The sequence below is a fragment of the Neoarius graeffei genome, chromosome 6 (assembly GCF_027579695.1).
Source record: "Neoarius graeffei isolate fNeoGra1 chromosome 6, fNeoGra1.pri, whole genome shotgun sequence".
Lineage (NCBI taxonomy): Eukaryota > Metazoa > Chordata > Actinopteri > Siluriformes > Ariidae > Neoarius > Neoarius graeffei.
The window spans coordinates 94,189,845-94,205,711 of NC_083574.1; the positions used below are offsets into that span (position 1 = coordinate 94,189,845).

General features: G+C 42.2%; 1 protein-coding gene across 6 annotated transcripts in view; it reads left to right on the plus strand.

Annotated features, from left to right (window-relative positions):
• The window catches only part of lekr1 (leucine, glutamate and lysine rich 1), a 273,905-nt gene that overhangs the window by 153,015 nt on the left and 105,023 nt on the right, over window positions 1-15,867 (plus strand). For all 6 annotated transcript variants that reach the window (XM_060924188.1, XM_060924185.1, XM_060924189.1 and 3 more), the window contains 2 exons: window positions 6,188-6,351; window positions 15,253-15,399. In XM_060924188.1, the coding sequence (XP_060780171.1) occupies window positions 6,188-6,351; window positions 15,253-15,399 (311 nt within the window). The remainder of the gene's footprint in view (window positions 1-6,187; window positions 6,352-15,252; window positions 15,400-15,867) is intronic.

The window sequence follows — 15,867 nt, forward strand, 5'->3', positions numbered from 1 at the left end:
ACTTATTGGAACATCCAGGCAGGAAGGCATTACAGTAATCCAACCTGGAGGTTACAAAAGCATGAACTACAGTGCTGAGCGTAAATGAGTACACCCCCTTTGAAAAGTAACATTTTCAACGATCTGTCAATGAACACAAACAATTTCCAAAATGTTGACAAGACAAAGTTTGATATAACATCCGTTTAACTTATAACGTGAAAGTAAGGTTAATAATATAACTTAGATTACACATTTTTCAGTTTTACTCAAATTAGGGTGGTGCAAAAATGAGTACACCCCACAACAAAAACTACTACATCTAGTACTTTGTATGGCCTCCATGATTTTTAATGACAGCACCAAGTCTTCTAGGCATGGAATGAACAAGTTGGCGACATTCTGCAACATCAATCTTTTTCCATTCTTCAACAACGACCTCTTTTAGTGACTGGATGCTGGATGGAGAGTGATGCTCAACTTGTCTCTTCAGAATTCCCCATAGGTGTTCGATTGGGTTCAGATCAGGAGACGTACTTGGCCACTGAATCACTTTCACCCTGTTCTTCTTCAGAAATCCAACAGTGGCCTTAGATGTGTGTTTAGTCATGTTGGAAAAGTGCACGATGACCAAGGGCACGGAGTGATGGTAGCATCTTCTCTTTCAGTATAGAGCAATACATCTGCGAATTCATGATGCCGTCAATGAAATGCAGCTCCCCGACACCAGCAGCACTCATGCAGCCCCACATAAGGACACTGCCACCACCATGTTTCACTGTAGGCACCAGGCATTTTTCTTTGTATTCCTCACCTTTGAGACACCATACAGTTTTGAAGCCATAAGTTCCGAAAACATTTATCTTGGTCTCATCACTCCAGAGTATAGAGTCCCAGTAGTCTTCATCTTTGTCAGCATGGGCCCTGGCAAACTCCAGGTGGGCTTTTTTGTGCCTGGGCTTTAGGAGAGGCTTCTTTCATGGACGGCATCCATGCATGCCATTCCTCTGCAGTGTACGCCGTATTGTGTCACGGGAAATAGTCACCCCAGTTTGACTTTCTACTTCTTTAGATAACTGCAGTGAACTTGCATGCCGATTTTCTTCAACCCTTCTCATCAGAAGACGCTCCTGTCGAGGTGTTAACTTCCGTGGACGACCTGGACGTCTCTGTGAGATGGTTGCAGTTCCATCTTTCTTAAATTTTTGTGCCACTTTTGCTCCAGTATTCTGACTGATAAGTAAAGCTTTGCTGATCTTCTTGTAGCCTTCACCTTTGTGGTGTAAAGAAATTATTTCCTTTCTCAGGTCTTGTCATTTCTCTTCCATGTGGTGCCGTTGCTGATAGCATGAAATGGGAAGGGGTTTTCTTTAACACCCTTTTATAGTCAACTGTCTGCTGGACACCTGTGTAATGACTAATTAGACTCACCGGTGATTGTATTCTTGTTAAATTAGACATTTGTAGTCTACAATTTAGCTTTGCTCCAGAGACTTTTCAGTGGGGTGTATTCATTTTTGCACCACCCTAATTTGAATAAAACTGAAAAATGTGTAATCTAAGTTATATTATTAATCTTACTTTCACGTTATAAGTTAAACAGATGTCACTGTATATTAAACTTTGTCTTGTCAACATTTTGGAAATTGTTTGTGTTCATTGAGATATTGTTTAAAATGTTACTTTTCAAAGGGGGCGGACTCATTTACGCTGAGCACTGTAGTTTTTCTGCATCATGTAACGACATTATATTTCTTATCTTTGCAATATTTCTGAGATGAAAGAAAGCTATCCTCGTAGTATTATCTACATGAGCTTCAAAGGAAAGACTGGAGTCAATGATCACCCCGCGGTCTTTTACTGCTGCACGTGAAGAAACAGAAAGGCCATCCAGAGTTACTATGTAATCAGAAAACCTACTTCTAGTTGCACGTGGTCCTAGTACAAGTACTTCTGTCTTATCAGAGTTAAGTAGAGGGAAGTTAATAAGTATCCAGTGTCATAATGTCGTAATATTCTTTACATGTTCGTCGGGTTTATTAAGCTGGTGTCTTTCATCTGGCTTTGCAGAAACATACAACTGTGTGTCATCAGCATATCAGTGGAAACTAATACCATGCTTACAAATAATATCACCCAGAGGTAACATATATAAAGAAAAAAGCAGTGGGTCTAATAGGCCATAAGGTGAACCCCGTTTTCGTTTCATCTCGCTCTGACGTCTCCGAACTACGAAATATTTATTTTAAAACTAAGAATGAGTACTAGAAAGTGTGGCGAAAAAAGTTCTCACCTTATAATCCTGTCAATTCCTCGCACCGAGCGATCGCGTGGCGAAGTATTTTCCTCTAAAAATGACGTGTCGGGACATCACGTGACCGGTCTGGACCAATCGCGTTGCCGATTTTTGACCACAGATCAGCTGACAGCTTGCGTAATTACAGTCACATTAGTAGAAAAAGTCTCCAAAACACCCTCCGAAGTGGGTGAAATGTCTTCTAAGTCCTAAATAGTGCTTTAAATACATCACTAAGACAATATTGCATATATGTGGTATATTGAAGTGTTTATATTATTATTAGAATAAAAATAATTTTTATTATCACCATTATTATAGTACAAAATATGGTGTAATGGTCTATGACTAGGACCATTCATGCATTCATTCTCTTAGGTTATTAACTATAAAGTACTGATCAACCATAAAACAATTTGCTTGAAAAACAGACCTACAATGTTACACAGGCAGTAATGGAATAGAGTATTGACTCATCATTGTGGGCTATACACACCATGGATTAGCCATAAAATGGCGTATATATTATATAGGCAATGCGTGTGATTTCAGATCAAGATTTAAGAAATTGTGTAGGAAGGAGAAGAGTCCATAGGAATAATAATACACAATAATAATAATAATAATAATAATAATAATACAACCTATATATAATATTGCAGTTCTGTTGCTCAGTTCAGAGGCACAATGGCAGGGATTCAAGTATTCACTACCTATGCAGCGGCACAGTAGAGGTAGGTAAACGCACTAGGCAGCACTATGCACCTGCAGCAGCGGCAACAAAGAAGATGCAAGACTGAGTCATCATACATCACACAACAGAACTATGTGGCAAATTGCAAACTTTAATAGAAAATGTAAACAACAAAACAGTGATATATACACATTACAAATGCAAATTTATATATACACACACAAAAAAAATATATATATATATATATATATATATATATATATATATATATATATATAAAAATATATAAAAGTCCTGTGGCACGGTGCAAAAAGGCAGGGGTCAGCATCCAGGCAATGACCTAGGTGTCAGTGACAGAGAAAGAGAGGGGGGGAAAACACACACACAAACACACTATAACATTCAGTCAGGTGCTACTCCTCGTCATCACTGTCAGGGCACTGGTCGTCTTCCTTGTCCTCTGTCTCCTTCATATTTGAGCAATTGCTACACCTGCACAAGTCCGTGCAACAGACTCCTGCAGAGACACAAGAGCATCTGCCAGTCTGACAGGCACTTTCTTTGCACCCACAGTGGATCATGTGTAAAACTGAGTCAGGGGCTGGATTCTGTGTCATCCAGGTGACCTGTAGGTTTCCATCTTCAACATGCCACCCGTTTCCAGCAGGTGATGGTGCACCTATGTTTTTTTTTCACACATGACCTCATTATTGCAGCCTGGTAATTTGCCCTTTTGCTGTGCTGATGGAGGGCATCACTTGTTGGGGGAATGGATAACTCCGGCAAGGCTGATGATGCCAAACAAAAAGCCTTGTACCTAGCCTCGTTGACACTATCAGTAGCTCGCTGATCATACAAGTGGCACACATATTTGCAAAGTAGGGCAAAAGTGGAGGGCTCCAGTTTGAAGTCAGTTCCCAGATGTTTAAAGGCCTTCAGGAAGTCATCTTTCTCACACGCCACAGCAAATGTCTTTCTCTTGCCTTTGCCATAAAAGGCACTCGTGGAGTCGCACCCTGTGAATGTGTGTATCCCAATCAAGGCTGAACACACACTGTCGCCGAGAGCTGATGACACCTTGCTTATGTCAATGATGCGTGCTCTGTTGCCCGTCCCCGTGGAAAAGTATAAGGTGCATGGTAAGTCTTTCTGCAGACTTACAGCAATGACTGCCACATCTATACGTCGCGGGTGTTTATGGGATACGTCAGCAACCATGGAACCTGTTCTGTAGCGAAATCTTATTCCGCGGTGCCAAAATATCATTCCGCGCCGATGACATTAGTTCGCTTTTTCAAGCCTTCGTGCGAAAAATTGACAGCATTACAAGGTGAGAACTTTTTGATGACATCATTTCATAATACGTCCATTTTTAAGAATTGGATATTATGTAGTTCGGAGACGTCGGAGCGGAATCTTGTTTCTGAAAGACTTTTCGGGGTTCACCTTACGGCCTATAAGACAAAACCTTGTGGAACACCAAACTTTACCTCAGTATGTATTGAAAAATCGCCATTTACATCAACAAACTGATAGCGATCAGTTAAATAAGACCTGAGCCAGGAGAGGGCCGTTCCCTTAACTCCCACATTTTCTAGTCTCTCCAGGAGAATGGAATGATCAGTGGTGTCAAAGCCTGCTCTAAAGTCAAGCAATACAAGCAGGGAGACACAGCCCTGATCAGATGCCAACAGTAGGTCATTTACTACTTTAACCAGTGCTGTTTCTGTGCTATGATGAGGTCTAAATCCTGACTGATACATGGATGTTATTCCTCTATAGATATGTGCCACAGCTTTTTCTAGGATCTTGGAGATAAAGGGGAGGTTTGATATTGGCCTGTAGTTGGAAAGTTGACAGGAGTCAAGGTCACGTTTTTTAATCAGGGGTTTGATAACTGCAGGTTTAAACGATTTCGGTACATTACATTAATGGCATTTAACATCCAGAGCAATGTACAACATACCCAGAGCAACCTAGGGAGCTCGCTCAAGGGCACTTCAACCATTCCTGTTGGTCCAAGGAAACGAACCGGCAACTTTTTGATCCCAAAGCTGCTTCTCTAACCTTTAGGCCAGGGCTTCATAGCCATTACTCAGGGAAGAACTGATTATTTTTTAGAAGAGGTTCAATTGCGGGGCGGCACGGTGGTGTAGTGGTTAGCGCTGTCGCCTCACAGCAAGAAGGTTCTGGGTTCGAGCCCCGTGGCCGGCGAGGGCCTTTCTGTGTGGAGTTTGCATGTTCTCCCCGTGTCCGCGTGGGTTTCCTCCGGGTGCTCCGGTTTCCCCCACAGTCCAAAGACATGCAGGTTAGGTTAAATGGTGACTCTAAATTGACCATAGGTGTGAATGTGAGTGTGAATGGTTGTCTGTGTCTATGTGTCAGCCCTGTGATGACGGTGTACCCCGCCTTTCGCCCGTAGTCAGCTGGGATAGGCTCCAGCTTGCCTGTGACCCTGTAGAAGGATAAAGCGGCTAGAGATAATGAGATGAGATGAGGTTCAATTGCTTCTGTTATTATCTGCTTGGGGCAATACGGTGGTGTAGTGGTTAGCGCTGTCGCCTCACAGCAAGAAGGTCCGGGTTCGAGCCCCGTGGCCGGCGAGGGCCTTTCTGTGCGGAGTTTGCATGTTCTCCCCGTGTCCGCGTGGGTTTCCTCCGGGTGCTCCGGTTTCCTCCACAGTCCAAAGACATGCAGGTTAGGTTAACTGGTGACTCTAAATTGAGCGTAGGTGTGAATGTGAGTGTGAATGGTTGTCTGTGTCTATGTGTCAGCCCTGTGATGACCTGGCGACTTGTCCAGGGTGTACCCCGCCTTTCACCCGTAGTCAGCTGGGATAGGCTCCAGCTTGCCTGCGACCCTGTAGAACAGGATAAAGCGGCTAGAGATAATGAGATGAGATGAGATTATCTGCTTGAAGAAATGTGTAGGTAAGGGATCTGGTACACAAGTTGATTGTGATGAGGAAATTAGTGAAGGTCGTCTGGTCTCTTGAAGGGGAGTAAAACATTCTAGTCACTGATCTGATACAGTTATATTGTTATTTCCAGTGTTATCAAATTGTCTGGCGTTAAATTAATAGTCTGAATTTTGTGCCCGATATTTTCAATTTTTCCATTGTAAAATTTTTCATCCTCGATACCAGTGGTTCTCAAAGTGGAATGTGTGAAGCTGGGAGGAATATGGATGTCAGTGTTAATGCTGTGTGTGTTTTTCAGGTCAGTGTGTGAGAGACAGCGTGTTCTCCTGCGTGATGCTGGGCCTGTGCTGCGATGTGCTGCTGCAGAGCTGCATGGTGTGAAAAAGGAGCTCTCTCTGCTCTCACGGGACTGGAACACCAAGACAGAACTGATACTGCAGCACTGCTCGACTGCACAGACCGGTGACCCCACACACACACACACACACACACACACAAACACACACACACACACGATGCTCTGCATTCAGCTGATTTTATTGTAATTTCTACACCCACGTTTGTAAGAGAACAATGAACTGGACCACACACTGGACTGAACCACTTGCGCCACTTCTTTGTCTGTGAATGTGTTGTGGTGTGTGTGTTTATGGATGTGAGCCCATGAGAGTGTGTTTATGTTGGAGCGTAAGTGTGTGTCCAGGGACGTGTGGACTGAATGTACTGGGATAACCGCAGTGTAACGATGGTGCTGGGGGATGTGACGGATACACTAATGGATCAGACCGAGTGTGAGAGACAGACAGGGTCGATCTGTACAGGAGTGAGAGAGAGATGGAGTGAGAGTGTGTGTGTGTGTGAGAGACAGAGTATGTTAGAGAGAGACAGACACATGTGAGAGAGAAAGAGAGAGAGAGACAGGCGAGAGAGAAAGATGGAGTGAGAGAGAGAGAGAGAGAGAGAGAATGTGTGTGAGAGAGAGACAGGCACATGCGAGGGAGTGAGAGAGACAGACTGGAGAGAGATGGAGTGAGAGAGAGAGACACATGCGAAAGAGAGAGACAGACAGAGATGGAGTGAGAAAGAGAGTATGTTAGAGAAAGACAGACATGTGAGAGAGAGAGAGAGAGATGGAGTGAGAGAGTATGTTAGAGAAAGAGACACGTGAGAGAGAGATGGAGTGAGAGAGTATGTTAGAGAAAGACAGACATGTGAGAGAGAGAGATGCAGTGAGAGAGTATGTTAGAGAAAGACAGACACGTGAGAGAGAGATGGAGTGAGACAGTATGTTAGAGAAAGACAGACATGTGAGAGAGAGAGAGATGGAGTGAGAGAGTATGTTAGAGAAAGACAGACACGTGAGAGAGAGATGGAGTGAGAGAGTATGTTAGAGAAAGACAGACACGTGAGAGAGAGATGGAGTGAGAGAGAGAGTATGTTAGAGAAAGACAGACACGTGAGAGAGAGATGGAGTGAGAGAGTATGTTAGAGAAAGACAGACACGTGAGAGAGTATGTTAGAGAAAGACAGACACGTGAGAGAGAGATGGAGTGAGAGAGAGAGTATGTTAGAGAAAGACAGACACGTGAGAGAGAGAGATGCAGTGAGAGAGTATGTTAGAGAAAGACAGACACGTGAGAGAGAGATGGAGTGAGAGAGTATGTTAGAGAAAGACAGACACGTGAGAGAGTATGTTAGAGAAAGACAGACACGTGAGAGAGAGATGGAGTGAGAGAGAGAGTATGTTAGAGAAAAACAGACATGTGAGAGAGAGACAGATGGAGTGAGAGAGTATGTTAGAGAAAGACAGACACATGAGAGAGAGATGGAGTGAGAGAGTATGTTAGAGAAAGACAGACACATGAGAGAGAGAGATGCAGTGAGAGAGTATGTTAGAGAAAGACAGACACGTGAGAGAGAGATGGAGTGAGAGAGTATGTTAGAGAAAGACAGACACGTGAGAGAGAGATGGAGTGAGAGAGTATGTTAGAGAAAGACAGACGTGAGAGAGAGAGATGGAGTGAGAGAGTATGTTAGAGAAAGACAGACACGTGAAAGAGAGATGGAGTGAGAGAGTATGTTAGAGAAAGACAGACACGTGAGAGAGAGATGGAGTGAGAGAGTATGTTAGAGAAAGACAGACACGTGAGAGAGAGAGATGGAGTGAGAGAGTATGTTAGAGAAAGATAGACACGTGAGAGAGAGAGAGATGGAGTTCCACCAGGGGCGATTTCTCAGAGACAACAAGGGAAGCCGAGCTTCCCCTAAAATTCTCTCCCCAAACTGCGGCGTCTACGACGTTGAATTCTCATTAAAACAATAACTTGCATAACATAATATATGCCCAAGATTGTATTTACGTTCATAACTATCCTGTAACTTATTTGAGTGATGTCTGACGAACTTGCAGTTCGCTACGAGAATCACCTTTGCTGCCAGGCTGTAACCAGTGTTGCCAGATACTGCTGACGTTTTCCAGCCAAAATATGTTCAAAACCCACCAAAATGCACTTAAAACCGCCCAATCTGGCAACACTGGCTGTAACCTTTCTTATTTCAGTGGGCTCTATGGCTGGCAGCCGGGTATCCGTTGCAGTCTATGAGACGGCTCTGAACAGCCAATTTCGGCTAGTTGTTATTGGTTAAAATCGACAAAATCGTCACTTCCAGGGAAGCCGGGCTTCTCTGGGACTAAACGAGACAGTGGGAGGGACAAGAAGCCGGGCTGATGAAGGATTATTGGAGGTAGTGTTTGAAAGATATGAGGAGGGCGGTCGCTGTACTTCGGCGAGGAACACGGAAGTATGATCAGTCAGTCCCTAGCGGATGTCGAGAAAGTGTAGTCGTGTGCCAAAGTGCTGTCCGAATTTCTTTTCATATAAACGGTTCTTCTCATTGATGTCTCTGTAAAATTACTCTGTAAATAAATGTAAATATTACTCGTTGTGCTCCGTTAACTTTCATCCATTCTATCAGTTTGATCATTCGCGAATTCACTCGTTTATTTCATTTGTAGTTCAATCTGGTTGTAGGCTAGCTTGAGCCTTATTGGGATCTGCAGTGCTAGCTGCTAACAGAAATTGGTGAAGTCTCTGGAAAGCACAACCAGCTGGTATGACAGGGTCACAGACCATTTTCTGGAAAAGGAGCGGAGGGCAGAATTTGTGTATAAATAGTGTTCATGTTCATGAATCTGAAGTGTGTATATTGTTCAGTAATGTTAAGAGAATGGTGGGCTCTGTGTTATAGGTTATACCTGGGTATGATATTCAAGGTTCTGTGTGTTGCATAGCCTACCTGGTTATGAATTTCCAGACTGTGTTGCAGAAGATGTTCAAGGATGTGTTGCGCAGCTGGGTGTTGTGTTAAAGACTCTGTGTTGCATATCAGGGTATGATGTTCAAGGCTCTTCGTTGAATAGCCAGTGATTTTTGGAAGTTTGATATTTTTGATTAAGGATATGAGGCACTAGCCTGGCAAGCCAGACTATAACATGAAATGTACAAGCAAAAATACTTTCTGCCACTAGGTAGGGTTGTCTAGTTCACTATGCTAATGGGGCACACCTTTCTATGCTTTGATATCTGGCCTACAGGTTTTACGATGAATGCGTAAAATGGGCTTCCCCTGTTTTAAAAACCAGCAGCCGCCACTGAGTGAGAGAGTATGTTAGAGAAAGACAGACATGTGAGAGAGATGGAGTGAGAGAGAGTATGTTAGAGAAAGACAGACACGTGAGAGAGAGAGAGAGTTTCTCACCAAATTAAACGAGAAAATCTCACTAAAATAAAGGAGAAACTTATCTGTCTCTGTGTGTGTGTGTGTGTGTGTGTGTGTGTGTGTGTGTGTCTGTGTCTGTGTGTGTGTGTGTGTCTGTGTGTGTGTGTGTGTGTGTGTGTGTGTGTGTGTGTGTGTGTGTGTGTGTGTGTGTCTGTGTGTGTGTGTGTCTGTGTGTGTGTCTGTGTGTCTGTGTGTGTGTGTGTCTGTGTGTGTGTCTGTGTGTCTGTGTGTGTGTGTCTGTGTGTGTGTGTGTGTGTGTGTGTCTGTGTGTGTGTCTCTGTGTGTGTGTGTCTGTGTCTGTGTCTGTGTGTGTCTGTGTGTCTGTGTCTGTGTGTGTCTCTGTGTGTGTGTGTCTCTGTGTGTGTGTGTGTGTGTGTGTGTCTGTGTCTGTGTGTGTGTGTCTGTGTGTGTGTGTGTGTGTCTGTGTGTCTGTGTGTGTCTGTGTGTGTGTCTCTGTGTGTGTGTGTCTGTGTCTGTGTGTGTGTGTGTCTGTGTGTCTGTGTCTGTGTGTGTCTCTGTGTGTGTGTGTCTGTGTGTGTGTGTGTGTGTGTGTGTGTGTGTGTGTCTGTGTGTGTGTGTCTGTGTGTGTGTGTCTGTGTGTGTGTCTGTGTGTGTGTGTGTGTGTGTGTGTGTGTGTGTCTGTGTGTGTCTGTGTCTGTGTGTGTCTGTGTGTGTCTGTGTGTGTGTGTGTGTGTGTGTCTGCGTGTGTGTGTGTGTCTGCGTGTGTGTGTGTGTGTGTGTCTGTGTGTGTCTGTGTGTGTGTGTGTGTGTGCGCTGTACTTTTGTTTAACGTATCATTTGGATGCCTCAGGCTGTCCTCACCTCACACTCACCCCACTGGGTGGAGCTCTCTCTCTCTCTCTCTCTCTCTCTCTCTCTCTCTCTCTCTCTCTGTCTCTCTCTCTCTCTCACCCCGTTGCACATAACTTGCAGCCGCTAATTTCCTGCCAAACTCCGTGTGTGTGTGTGTGTGTGTGTGTGTGTGTGTGTGTGAATCAGAGGTGAGTGACTACCAAAAGGCATGTTGCTTTGAAACACTGCACAGATATTTTGTTTACAGAAGTTCAAGGAGTGTTTGGGCTCAGCCAAAAGCTTTTTCATTCCTCACTGTCCTCTCTGTCTATCAAGAGCGTGTGTGTGTGTGTGTGTGTGTGTGTGTGTGTGTGTGTGTGTGTGTGTGTGGTGTCTTCTTTTTGTCCTGGGCCATGAACTGCAGCTGCCTTTCAAACTCGTGTCAGATATCAGGTGAAAACCTTCCGGGTATGACACTCACCAAGTGTGTGTGTGTGTGTGTGTGTGTGTGAAGGCCAGACCAGACCCATACGGGTGTAGGTGTGCAATTATGCTCTGCTACCTGTCTGTCTGCCTTCTATCATTTAGAGAGTGAGTGTGAGGGGTCGAGAGAGATTGAGTGACAATAGAGAGAATGGAGAGACTGTGTGTGTGTGTGTGTGTGTGTGTGTGTGTGTGTGTGTGTGTGTGTGTGTGTACAACTGTAAGCTCATGGAGACTGAGTCTAAGGCAAGTCCAGACACTTAGAAAGGGAGGAGTAGTGTACTGCAGGCTACACACACACCCACACACACACACACACACAGAGCACCAGAAAAAGGATAAAGTATCGGAACGAGTGCTTTAATATAAAGCTGTGATGCGCAGCTTCACTACAAAAAACTAATCAACACCTTCTGACCAGTCAGGATCCAGAACTCAGCAGTGTGTTTTGTCAGTACTTTTCCATCATTTGTCAGTTCGAACCAGCTGTCGAATATCATTTAGTGTGTGTGTGTGTTTTGTTCCTCATTCCTGTCATGTCAATGAATTTGAGTTTTGAACGGATCACGATGTCCTCACGTGTCAACTGTCTCATTCATGTTCCAGAGCCGCGGCTAATTTATTCTTAATTATTCCTCAGCTATGAAGTGCAGGGTTTAATAACTGTCTTGTGATTAGTTGGAGCGTGTGTGTGTGTGTGTGTGTGTGTGTGGGAGGGAGGGAGCAGGTTTCAGGGTGAAGTAGAGTTGATCTGTGACCGTCCTCTGAACCATGGAACGTCAGTCAGCACTCTGCCCTCATCTCACCACATGGTGTGTGTGTGTGTGTGTGTGTGTGTGTGTGTGTGTGTGTGTCAACCCTCTTGATTAAACCCTCTTTGTTGATCTCAGGAGCTGTGTGTCAGCTGCAGCAGTGAATGCACCGAAGCCTTTTGCTGTGCGTCACTGAAGCACTCTTGTGGTCTCTGGGAAGAACATTCTTATAACGTTCTTCTGACGTTCTTGGGCATTTTAAGAATTTCATGAATCAGTGAGGGACAATGACACCTTATAAGTGAGCCAGAAGCTGTCGCACAGTTATTTCACACCGGGGGGAGGAGCTTCAGCACATCTGTTTATCAGAATCGTACCGGAAAAAAAAAAAGTATATGTCAGGACTAGTGAATGAACTTTTTCTTTTTCTTCGTGTGTGTGTGTTGCCGTTTAGCGTGTGGTGTGTGACGCCGTACTTGTGGCTGTGTACTCTGTGCTCATACCACACACACCCCTCCCTGAGCAGTCAGCGCCGCGCATTAACACTCTGCTGAGACGTCGGTTAAAGGTGTCGGAGCAGCAGTGTGCGTACGAGGCGTGAGTGGAGGAGAGAATGTGGCTTTTCTCGATCCTCAGTCACGGTTTAGTTGCGTCACGCTGGAGCTCATCGGCCGTAAAGGTCCGCGGACTGGGAGATGCTTCTGTGCTGAGCGCGGCGCTAAAGAGTGCTGCGGGCTCGGGTTCGTTTAGAGCTGCTGGAAACCGTGCCGTCCTTCACTCTCACATCCAACATCACCCACTCCGTTCCCTTTCAGTCTAAACAGGCAGACAGATGTGGGGTCACATGGGTTTTCCCTTCTTCCTTCCAGTTTTCTTTTACTTCTTTTTTCAGTTTTCTTTCTTTCTTTGCTTATTAATTTTTCTTTCTTTCTTTCTTTCTTTCTTTATTTATTTGCTTATTCACTTCTCTTTCTTTCTTTCTTTCTTTCTTTCTTTCTTTCTTTCTTTCTTTCTTTCTTTCTTTCTTTCTTTTTCTTCGCTTATTAATTTCTTTCTTTCTTTCTTTCTTTCTTTCTTTCTTTCTTTCTTTCTTTCTTTCTTCATTTTATTCTTTTTCTTTTTCTTTGCTTATTAATTTCTTTCTTTCTTTCTTTCTTTCTTTCTTTCTTTCTTTCTTTCTTTCTTTCTTTCTTCATTTTATTCATTTTATTCTTTCTTTCTTTTTCTTTGCTTATTAATTTCTTTCTTCATTTTATTTATTTGCTTATTCACTTCTCTTTCTTTCTTTCTTTCTTTCTTTCTTTCTTTCTTTCTTTGCTTATTAATTTTTCTTTCTTTCTTTCTTTCTTTCTTTCTTTCTTTCTTTCTTTCTTCATTTTATTCTTTCTTTCTTTCTTTCTTTCTTTGCTTATTAATTTTTCTTTCTTTCTTTGTTCATTTTATTTATTCATTTATTTATTTGCTTATTCACTTCTTTCTTTTTCTTTCTTTCTTTCTTTCCTTCTTTCTTCATTTTATTTATTTATTTGCTTATTCACTTTCTTTCTTTCTTTCTTTCTTTCTTTCTTTCTTTCTTTCTTTCTTTCTTTCTTTCTTTCTTTCTTTCTTTCTTCATTTTATTCTTTCTTTTTCTTTGCTTATTAATTTCTTTCTTTCTTCATTTTATTTATTTGCTTATTCACTTCTCTTTCTTTCTTTCTTTGCTTATTAATTTTTCTTTCTTTCTTTGTTCATTTTATTTATTCATTTATTTATTTGCTTATTCACTTCTTTCTTTCTTTCTTTGCTTATTTTTTCTTTATTTATTTATTTGCTTATTCACTTCTGTCTTTCTTTCTTTCTTTGCTTATTAGTTTCTTTCTTTCTTTCTTTCTTTCTTTCTTTCTTTCTTTCTTTCTTTCTTTCTTTCTTTCTTTCTTTCTTTCCTTCTTCATTTTATTTATTTATTTGCTTATTCACTTTCTTTCTTTCTTTCTTTCTTTCTTTCTTTCTTTCTTTATTCATTTTATTTATTCATTTATTTATTTGCTTATTCACTTCTTTCTTTCTTTGCTTATTAATTTCTCTTTCTTTCTTTCTTTCTTTCTTTCTTTCTTTCTTTCTTTCTTTCTTTCTTTCTTTCTTTCTTCATTTTATTCTTTCTTTCTTTCTTTCTTTCTTTCTTTCTTTCTTTCTTTCTTTCTTTCTTTCTTTGCTTATTAATTTTTCTTTCTTTCTTTGTTCATTTTATTTATTCATTTATTTATTTGCTTATTCACTTCTTTCTTTTTCTTTCTTTCTTTCTTTCCTTCTTTCTTCATTTTATTTATTTATTTGCTTATTCACTTTCTTTCTTTCTTTCTTTCTTTCTTTCTTTCTTTCTTTCTTTCTTTCTTTCTTTCTTTCTTTCTTTCTTCATTTTATTCTTTCTTTTTCTTTGCTTATTAATTTCTTTCTTTCTTCATTTTATTTATTTGCTTATTCACTTCTCTTTCTTTCTTTCTTTGCTTATTAATTTATTTTTCTTTTTCTTTCTTTGCTTATTAATTTCTTTCTTTCTTTCTTCATTTCTTTCTTTCTTTCTTTCTTTCTTTGCTTATTAATTTTTCTTTCTTTCTTTGTTCATTTTATTTATTCATTTATTTATTTGCTTATTCACTTCTGTCTTTCTTTCTTTCTTTGCTTATTAGTTTCTTTCTTTCTTTCCTTCTTTCTTCATTTTATTTATTTATTTGCTTATTCACTTCTTTCTTTCTTTGCTTATTAATCTTTCTTTCTTTCTTTCTTTCTTTCTTTCTTTCTTTCTTTCTTTCTTTCTTTCTTTCTTTCTTTCTTTCTTCATTTTATTTATTTATTTATTTGCTTATTCACTTCTTTCTTTCTTTCTTTCTTTCTTTCTTTCTTTGCTTATTAATTTCTTTCTTTCTCATCTCATTATCTGTAGCCGCTTTATCCTGTTCTACAGGGTCGCAGGCAAGCTGGAGCCTATCCCAGCTGACTACGGGCGAAAGGCGGGGTACACCCTGGACAAGTCGCCAGGTCATCACAGGGCTGACACATAGACACAGACAACCATTCACACTCACATTCACACCTACGCTCAATTTAGAGTCACCAGTTAACCTAACCTGCATGTCTTTGGACTGTGGGGGAAACCGGAGCACCCGGAGGAAACCCACGCGGACACGGGGAGAACATGCAAACTCCACACAGAAAGGCCCTCGCCGGCCACGGAGCTCGAACCCAGGACCTTCTTGCTGTGAGGCGACAGTGCTAAAACCACTACACCACCGTGCCTCCCTTCTTTCTTTCTTTCCTTACTTATTAATTTCTTTCTTTCTTTCTTTTTAAAGACTGCCACATCGTGTTTTTTATCGGTTTATAGCGGTGTTTACGGTAGTGGACTGGCGTGAGTTCCGGGTCTCACCTGCGTTCCAGTCGCTGTAATCCCTCGTTCCTCTCCAGCGTCTCTTTTATCTCCCTTGGAAAAGAAATGTAAAATATAATCAGTCATTAAATCACACTTCCTTTCTCTTCATGTTTAACTTTTCCTTTCTGTGTTTTGTGTTGTTTTTAGAGCGTGTGGTCCTGCAGCAGGAAGTGAGGCGAGCTGAGCAGGAAGCAGCAGAGCGACGGCGGGAGGTCCGGGAGACTCTGGAGCGTCTGCGCACCAGTCAGCTGGAGACACAGACGCTGAGGAACCGCATCCAGAACCAGCAGGAAGGTGTGTGTGTGTGTGTGTGTGTGTGTGTGTGTGTGTGTGTGTGTGTGTGTGTAAGGTGATCAGTGTTAGAGGAGAGAAAGGAAAAGCCCAGTGAGTTCCTGAACCCGCAGTGTTTGGTGAAACTCGTCTTTAAGACACTGCTGTGTGTGAAAGCTGCAGCCTCGCCGCCGTGGTGTGTGTTTATGGTCATGGTGTTTAATGGTGTTAGTGAGACAGACCACAGCGTCTGAGGAGAGTGTGTGATGATTCAGACGTGCAGCCTGATTCAGATTCAGACGTTTCATCCCGGATGAAACAGAAAGGTTTTCCGTGGTTTTGATAAACACACTGCTTTCACGGCCACAGCACGAGCCGTGTGTGTGTGTGTGTGTGTGTGTGTGTGTGTGTGTCCCTGGCACTGGAACAGGACATTAAAACACTGAAAGCAGCCACACACACTCTCACACGGTGGAATTGTGCAGATCGCAA